Source organism: Manis pentadactyla, chromosome 7 (assembly GCF_030020395.1).
Source record: "Manis pentadactyla isolate mManPen7 chromosome 7, mManPen7.hap1, whole genome shotgun sequence".
Lineage (NCBI taxonomy): Eukaryota > Metazoa > Chordata > Mammalia > Pholidota > Manidae > Manis > Manis pentadactyla.
In genome coordinates this window covers 63,481,881-63,491,548 of record NC_080025.1, presented here as the reverse complement: position 1 = coordinate 63,491,548, position 9,668 = coordinate 63,481,881, and the positions used below count along the sequence as shown (strand labels likewise).

General features: G+C 38.4%; 1 protein-coding gene across 1 annotated transcript; it reads left to right on the top strand.

Moving 5' to 3' along the window:
- The first annotated feature begins 1,334 nt into the window (after positions 1 to 1,334).
- On the top strand, positions 1,335 to 2,493 carry LOC118918789 (EP300-interacting inhibitor of differentiation 2-like). The gene has a single exon (XM_036897981.2). The coding sequence runs from the start codon at positions 1,441 to 1,443 to the stop codon at positions 1,969 to 1,971; it is 531 nt and encodes a 176-aa protein (XP_036753876.2). The 5' UTR covers positions 1,335 to 1,440; the 3' UTR covers positions 1,972 to 2,493.
- Positions 2,494 to 9,668: the final 7,175 nt, after the last annotated feature.

Genomic DNA, 9,668 nt, shown 5'->3' with positions numbered 1-9,668 from the left:
TATATGTAATTTGTAAAATATATATAATATATATTTATAGTTAAAATAAAATTAATTGTATAAATATCATATGGTGGTAAGTGAGGTATACATTTGAAAGACTTTTGAAGAATAACTGCATAAGTTGGAACCATTAACACAAATATTGATGGCTTTAACTTGATAAAAATTAATCTTGGATGTCTGTATTAAAAAAAAAATAAAACACCAACAGTGCAAAACCAAACCAGGAAAATTGTTTGCTTAATTTATTCCAAACAATAATTCCAAAGTCTCTGAAATGCTCACAAACCAAAATGAAAAGTGACAAATGCTCCAGGTGTTAAACGGAGTGAAAAAGATTAATAAACATTCCAAAAAGAAAAAAAAAACAACTCCGAAGTCAAAAAATACTTAAAAATATAATCAAAATTCAAATTAAAGCAAAAACACTTTATTTGTATTATATTGGCAGAGTTTTAAGAGGTGACAAAGCATGCCGAAGAAAGATCCTCCTCCTGTACTTACGGTGAGGGGATAATGAGAGGGCAGCGTTTCAAATAACAAAAACAAAAATAGCAAAGTGTGTTACAGCCATAAAATGTCTTTTCATCTACTAATTCTAACTTCATGCAATGTATGCTTAAACTATGTTGAGCAATAGAAACAGCTATTAAAGAATAAAGCTTTTGATTTGTATTTATTATCATGGAAATTTGTGCATGCTATACTGTTACCTTTTAAATGATCAAAAATATTTTCAGAATGATCTTTTTGTAAGAAATAAGGGTATGCAAACATTCATTCGTGCATTTGCACATACATACAAGAGCAATTTATATGTTTGTTTGGGCCTGTATAACAGACTGTTAACTAACAATAATAATCTCTGAGTGGTATCATGGACGGTTTTAATGTTTAGTAAATCATTGCTTGTAAATTATAGTAAATAATACTAGCTTAAGTAAATGAGTAGGTGAGGAAAAAGAATACAAGATACAAACAAATACAATATATAGTCAATTAATTAATTTTCTTTTTTTTTACCTTGGTATATAATAGAGGTGGTATTTTAATCACCAGAGAACAATGAGCTTAGAGACATTTTAGGATGAAAAACTGGGAAAGCCTACAGGAAGCAATTTTGTAAGACTCTTCTTATAAACATGCAGCTGGCCGAAATGTAAAATATGACTCCCCCCGCCGACGTTTCCTTACACCCGGTTCGGTTAGAGATGTCTTGGCGCACCAGGCCGCTAGGTGGCACCTGGAGGGGTGTAGGCGTGGTGGTGACGCATGCGCACTGACCATAGCTTTAGCCATTGGATCTACACTCGCGCCCATCTGTTCGCACACCGCCTTCACCGGCGCGGCGACACGCACGCGCCGTCACGTGTGCTACTGTAATCCCGCCATATTCCTCTTTCTCTGGGAGCGACCGAGCTGATCGGGCGGACCGAGATGTTTGCGCTGCCGGCAAACAGCACTGTCCCGAATACCGACGCTGAGGATGGGGACCGCAACGGCCTGCAGGCGGAGGTAGGCGGCGGGCCGCCGGAGCCGGCCCGGGCGCGGCCTGAGGAGCCCGGGGAAGGTCTGATGGCGGCGGCCAGGGAAGTTCCAGTGGCGGCGGCCGGGGCAGCAGGGATGGCGGAGGTCGCCCGACTGGTGGCGGAGCCAGCGGAGGAAGAGGGTCAAGAGGGCTGGCCCGGGAACGGCCCCGGCCTGGCTGCGTTGCCTCACGGCCTTTATCGCGTGTTGAGCGTTGGGGAAATTATTCACCTGTATCAGCAGCTCTACGTGATGGTTGTGGAAGTGCAGGAGCCTGAACTCCGCGGGAGATTTGTGGAAGCCGATTTTGATGCCGAGTATCTGTGGAATCCTCCGAGGATTGATTTTGATGTTCTAACAGGTATAACTATGACTCCGTCTGCAGTGATCGACCCTCTGGTAGAAGAACTTGGTTGTGATAAGTTAATCAGAAGAGAATAGTTTGGTGATGAAACTGCTTCCAGAAGAACCTCTGTGCTCAAGACAGCCTTATGCCAATCCTGGAACTTGGTTTTAAAAAGGCAGTTGTATGCGCATAAGGCAGTGCACAGTTGAGAAAAACAAAGGAAGCTTCTCGTGAAAAACATCAGAAAAGAAAAAACAAGCCAAAACTGTTGGGACTCCTGTATTGTTCTTTGGGTTGGTGACTGATAGGGATTCTTTTCCTTGGGTTTGGAAGTGTCTTTCAAAATTGCTAAACTAAAAAGTGAAGAATGGTTCTATAAAATTGAGACTTGATAAAGAAATGTTGCCAGTAATAAAACTCATGATGACGGAAGTGTCAAGTAGCAATAGTAGGAATAAGGAGTCAGAGCTGCGTTATCAGACTGGAGGACATGAGCGAACCTGAAATTGTCAGAAAATGTGTTCTCTTCATGTCAGATTCAACAGAAATTTTTAGTGTATAGATTTTGTTTTCTAAGGTAGTTCCAATGACAAACCATATAAATACTGTATGTATTACAAAATAAATCACGTTTGAGAATATTTGAAATTGCTGATTCTTTTTTCTTTCATTCAATTTCTAATTTAAACTGTTCTGGTAAATCTATTCACAAGACCCCTCCAAAAAATAAAATATGCAGTGAAAAGTCTTCCATCCGTGTCCCTCCACCCAGGACTACTGCAGCCCCCATCTGTGACCACTGCCTCTCCTGTGCTTCAGTTTTCCATAGGTACACACAAACAAATACAAACCTCGTTTTATTTCTTCACAAAAGTTGACATACTTACTGATTTATAATTTAACTTTTCTGAGTAAGAACATGGCTTGAAGATGCTTCCAAACCACTACATTACCTTGTTCTTTTTTGTTTTCTTTTGGTTTCATTAATTTACAATTACATGAGCAGCATTATGTTTACTAGACTCCACCATCATCAAGTCCCCCCCACATACCCCATTACAGTCACTGTCCATCAGCGTAAGATGCTATAGAATCACTGCTTATCTTCTCTGTGTTGCACAGCCCTCCCCGTGCCCCCCCTACTACATTATGTCTGCTAATAGTAATTCCCCCTTTTTTTCCCCTTATCCTTCCCTTCCCACCGTCCTCTCCAGTCCCTTTTCCTTTGATAACTGTTAGTCCATTCTTGGGTTCTATGAGTCTGTTGCTCTTTTGTTCCTTCAGTTTTTTTCTTTGTTCTTAAACTCCACAGATAAGTGAAATCATTTGATACTCGTCTTTTTCTGCTTGGGTTATTTCACTTAATACCCTCTAGCTCCATCCATGTTGTTGCAAATGGTAGGATTTGTTTTCTTCTTATGGCTGAATAATATTCCATGGTGTATATATATACCACATCTTTATCCATTCATCTACTGATGGACACTTAGGTTGCTTCCATTTCTTGGCTATTGTAAATAGTGCTGCAATAAACATAGGGGTGCATCTGTCTTTTTCAAATTGGGTTGCTGCATTCTTAGGATTAATTCCTAGGAGTGGAATTCCTGGGTCAAATGGTATGTCTATTTTGAGTGTTTTGCAGAACCTCCATACTGCTTTCCACAATGGTTGAACTAATTTACATTCCCACCAGCAGTTAGGAGGGTTCTCCTTTCTCCACACCCTCGTCAACATTTGTTGTTGTTTGTCTTTTGGGTGGTAGCCTTCCTTACTGGTTTGAGGTGATATCTCATTGTGGTTTTCATTTGCATTTCTCTATTGATTAGCGATGTGGAGCATCTTTTCATGTGTCTGTTGGCCATCGGAATTTCCTCTTTGGAGAAATGTCTGTTCAGATCCTGTGCCCATTTTTTAATCAGATCATTTACTTTTCATTTATTGAGGTGCATGAGCTCTTTATACATTTTGGGTGTCAACCCTTTATCGGATACGTCATTTATGAATATATTCTCCCATTCTATAGGATGCCTTTATGTTCTATTGATGGTGTCTTTTGCTGTACAGAAGCTTTTCAGCTTGATATAGTCCCACTTATTCTTTTTTGCTTTTGTTACCCTTGCTGCAGAGATACATTCATGAAGAAGTTACTCATGGTTACGTCCAAGACATTTTTGCCTATGTTTTTTCCTGAGAGTTTTATGGTTTCATAACTTACATTCAGGTCTTTGATCCATTTTGAATTTACTTTTCTGTATGGAGTTAGACAATTATCCAGTTTCATTCTCTTATGTAGCTGTCCAGTTTTGCCAACATCAGCTGTTGAAGGGGCTGTCATTTCTCCATTGTATATGCATGGCTTCTTTATCATATATTAATTGACTGTACATGTTTGGGTTAATGTCTGGACTCTCTATTCTGTTTCACTGGTCTGTGGGTCTGTACCTGTGCCAGTACAAAATTGTCTTGATTACTGTGGCTTTGTAGTAGAGCTTGAAGTTGGGAAGTGAGGTCCCCCCTGCTTTATACTCTTCCATCTCAGGACTGCTTTGGTTATTCAGGGTCTTTTGTGGTTCCATATGAGTTTTAGAACTATTTGCTGTAATTCGCTGAAGAATGCTGTTGGTATTTTGATAGGGATTGCATTGAATCTGTAGATTGCTTTAGGAAGGATGACCATTTTGACAATATTAATTCTTCCTAGCCAAGAGTGTAGGGGCCGGCCTATGGCCGAGGCTGAGTCCCACTATGGCTGAACACCGCCCTTCCAGTCTAGTTGACCAATGCCCTAAGATGGCGCACGCTTCCTGGGCGCCACCCTGCCTGGTTTGGTGGCATTAGCATAAGGAAGTTGCTCCTATAGGCTTGCCCCATGCTTCTGCGCTCGTGCTCAGCTCGTGCAGAGGGCATGCTACCAATCAGCTTAAAGGTCACGCATGATCTTGATCACCATAGGCCAGCTTCCTTTATATAAGGCATAAGCAGGAAAGAGAAGCTCTCTCACTCTCTCTCACTCAATCTCTCCCACTCTCTCAATCTCTGTCTCCCTCTCTCCCCTCATTCTTCTTCTCATTCGCTCCCCCCCGGCTGTTGCTTCTTCTCACTCACCTTCTCCCGGCCTTCCGAGCAACAATAAAGAACTGAAGTGAACCAGGTTTGTGTACGTATCGCTGTCGTCACCGCCACAAGGGGCGAACGCGGTAAAGAGCACGGAATGTGTTTCCATTTATTGGTATCTTCCTTAATTTCCCTCATGAGTGTCTTGTAATTTATTTAGTATACTTCTTTCACTTCATTGGTTAGGTTTATTCCTAGGTATTTTATTCTTTTTAATGCAATTGTGAATGGAATTGTTTTCCTGATTTCTCTTTCTGCTAGTTCATCATTAGTGTATAGGAATGCAACTGATTTCTGTGTATTAATTTTCTATCCTGCAAATTTGCTGAATTCATATATGGGATCTAGTAGTTTTGGAGTGGATTCTTTAGGGTTTTTTATATACAATATCATGTCATCTGCTAACAGGCACAATTAACTTCTTCCTTGCCAATCTGGATGCGTTTTATTTCTTTGTGTTGTCTGATTGCCTGGGCTAGGACCTCCAGAACTATGTTGAATAAAAGTGGGGAGAGTGGGCATCCTTGTCTTGTTTCTGATCTTAAAGGAATAGCTTTCATCTTCTCACTGTTGAGTATAATTTTGGCTGTGGGTTTGTCATATATGGCCTTTGTTGTGTTGAACTACTTGCCCTCTGTAACCATTTTGTTGAGAGTTTTTATCATGAGTGGATGTTTAATTTTGTCAAATACCTTTTTCAGCATCTATGGAAATGATCATGTGGTTTTTGTCCTTTTTGTTGATGTGGTGGATGATGATGAATTTTCGAATGTTGTGTCATCCTTGTATCCCTGGATTAAATCTTACTTAATCATGATGGATGATCTTCTTGATGTATTTTTGAATTCAGTTTGCTAATATTTTGTTGTGTATTTTTGCATCTACGTTCATCAGGGATATTGGTCTGTAATTTTCTTTTTTTGTGTGCCTTTGTCTGATTTTGGTATTAGAGTGATGCTGGCTTCATAGAATGAGTTTGGAAGCATCCCTCCTCTACTTTTTGGAAAACTTTAAGAAGGATGGGTATTAGGTCTGATATATTTTCTTTTGAGCTTTTTAACTATCTGTCATAAGTTCTGATGAATCAGACATTCCTTACTATTATTTTTGTTTATCATGACATTTGTCTTTATTTTTAATGTCTAGTTTCAGTTTTCTGTAAGCACAAATGTGATCTACTATTAGGTCAAAATTTTGAAATTAGTTAACATTTCCTTTGTGATTTAAAATGTCAATTTTTGTTAATATCCTTACACTCTTGAAGAGAAGGTAAATTGTTACTTTCCAGTGTATAAAATTTGACTTTGCTATTTGATTCAATATGAGTTATTTTCATTATTTTTCATTATTTTTCATTATTTAATTATTCTTTACTTGTAATGGTACCTATAATCAATCTTAGATATGTTTTCATATTTTTTGTTAGAACTTTTATGTTGAATGCTTTTTTCTTTCAACAATTTTATTCCTAATATTTGCCTTTCCACTTTTTTTTGGTTCTATGTATATACGTAAATGAATTAAATTTAATTCAATTATTAGTATACTTGCATTTAACGTGATTTTTCCCTTTCTCTCATTCTCTCTTGTTTTGAATGGAATTCATTATCAAGTATTATTGTAAAAAGGTGCTATTTTTATGGACGTTCTATTTCCTGAATTGTTCTGCATTTTAAATTGCTGTCAGAGAAATGCAACTGGAGGATATGCTTCAGTATTGGCTATATCACATTTTTCTATTTATCACCTTTACCCCTGTCCCTGAAGATGCCTACAACTGTTCCAGGCTTCATATCTTTGTAAAATTGTAATATTAAAAGGGCAGGGACAGCTCTCTGCTCTTTCAGGGGTAATTTCTCAGGAGAAAGATAACTTTCCTGCAATAACCCTATGTTTCTGATGTTTTATTATAGCAGGTTTTCTCACAAATTAAATCAGAACTATATACTAATTTTCTAAAATAACTGCTAAATCTACATATACAAATGAACACTCTCATCCACAATCAGAGTGATGGTCATACTTCTCTGTGGTTGGTTTTTATGGCAAAAGAATTTTTTTTTTTGTAGATAATTATTTTTTATTGAAGGGTAGTTGACACACAGTATTACATTACATTAGTTTCAGGTGTACAACATAGTGATTCAACATTCATATACATGACAATTCTAGGTACCAGCTATCACCATACGAAGCTATTACAATATCTTGATTATATTCCTTATGCTATACATTACATCCTGGTTACTTATTTATTTTACTATAGGAAGTGTGTACTTTTTTTTTTTTTTTGTGAGGGCATCTCTCATATTTATTGATCAAATGGTTGTTAACAACAATAAAATTCTGTATAGGGGAGTCAATGCTCAATGCACAATCATTAATACACCCCAAGACTAATTTTCATCAGTCTCCAATCTTCTGAGGCATAACAAACAAGTTCTTACATGGAGAACAAATTCTTACATAGTGAATAAGTTACACAGTGAACAGTACAAGGGCAGTCATCACAGAAACTATCGGTTTTGCTCATGCATTATGAACTATAAACGGTCAGTTCAAATATGAATACTCATTTGATTTTATACTTGATTTATATGTGGATACCACATTTCTCTCTTTATTATTATTTTTTATAATAAAATGCTGAAGTGGTAGATAGATACAAGATAAAGGTAGAAAACATAGTTTAGTGTTGTAAGGGAGCAAATGTAGATGATCAGGTATGTGCCTGTAGACTATGTGTTAATCCAAGCTAGACAAGGGCAATAAAACATCCACGTATGCAGAAGATTTCTCTCAGAACAGGGGGGGTGAAGTTCTAAGCCTCACCTCTGTTGATCCCCAATTTCTCACCTGATGACCCCCCTGCGACTGTGCCTGTCTTAGGTTGTTCCTACCTTGAGGAATCTTACCCATTTCTGGCTAACCAGTCATCTTCCGCGGCCATACAGGGAAACGTAAAGTTGGTAAGTGAGAGAGAAGCCTTATTGTTTGAAATGGTTAGCTTTTTATTTCTTTGCATATTTATGCCCTGTAGCTTCTATGCCCAGCATTTGTCTTGAGGTATCTTTACCACTTGGAAGAATTATGATACTCGGTAAATTTGATATGAGGCACGAATTCTATTTAAGGGTTGTAATTAGGAAGGAAGAAGAAAAACTATAGAAGTAGCAGGTGGAAGAAAACCTGGGAAGATTGATTATTTCTTTGACATATCTTCTTGTAGAGTAACTTCAGCATGTATAGTTTTTAAACTACTAATTAAATTGCGCACACACAGTAACATAATAGGAGTATAGTTACATAAACAAAGCATACCTGTAATTAACAGCCATCTCCAGTGAAACCAAGAAAACCAATTAGGCACCTTAGGCATTTGTGAAAACTTATCTATGATATGGTGGATATTGTCCAACTGAACTTGAACAGTCTGAGAGAAATCAGACAAATTAAAACAACCCATTCCAGGGGAATGTTCACATCCCTTATGTTCTTTTAAAAGTAAATAGTCTGTAGTTGTAAGATTTTGGAGCGCTACAATTTGCACTTCTCCTAATTCTTGGTTGAGTTTCAACAGTATAGATCCAGTCAAATTTGTTGTTTTACTGTATGCACAGGCCAGCTTAGATATCTCCTTCATTCCCATGGCAAGTCCAGGAGCTGGTGGGATGAGTGCATCTACAGCTGAAGCAGTGCGTGGATCTTTGTTGGGGTTTTTTGATGATCATCTTCTGGCATGAGTCTTCCAGAGAGTGCTGATGTTGGAAGTTCTTTTTCATATCGTATCTTAGTTCCTTTTTGGGGTAGCCCAATAAGGCTTTGATCCTCTGTATAAACACAAACAGACCCTTTGCCTACACTTTTATATGCCCCTTTATTCCCTTGTGTAGAACTCATTGGAGGTTACCACACAGGAACTGCCCTATTTTTTTTTTTATTTTTTGTTTTGGTATCACTAATCTACACTTACATGACGAATATTATGTTTACTAGGCTCTCCCCTATACCAGGTCTCCCCTATAAACCCCTTTACAGTCACTGTCCATCAGCATAGCAAAATGTTGTAGAATCACTACTTGCCTTCTCTGTGTTGTACAGCCCTCCCTTTTCTCCTACTCCCCCATGCATGCTAATCTTAATACCTCTCTACTTCTCCCCCCCTTATACCTCCCTACCCACCCATCCTCCCCAGTCCCTTTCCCTTTGGTACCTGTTAGTCCATTCTTGAGTTCTGTGATTCTGCTGCTGTTTTGTTCCTTCAGTTTTTCCTTTGTTCTTATACTCCACAGATGAGTGAAATCATTTGGTATTTCTCTTCCTCCGCTTGGCTTATTTCACTGAGCATAATACCCTCCAGCTCCATCCATGTTGCTGCAAATGGTTGGATTTTCCCTTTTCTTATGGCTGAGTAGTATTCCATTGTGTATATGGACCACGTCTTCTTTATCCATTCATCTATCGATGGACATTTAGGTTGCTTCCAATTCTTGGCTATTGTAAATAGTGCTGCGATAAACATAGGGGTGCACCGATCTTTCTCGTACTTGATTGCTGCATTCTTAGGGTAAATTCCTAGGAGTGCAATTCCTGGGTCAAATGGTAAGTCTGTTTTGAGCATTTTGATGTACCTCCATACTGCTTTCCACAATGGTTGAACCAACTTACATTCCCACCA

Coding starts and splice junctions, on each gene's coding strand:
- LOC118918789 (XM_036897981.2), top strand. CDS start 1,441: ATGTTTGCGCTGCCGGCAAACAGCACTGTCCCGAATACCGACGCTGAG.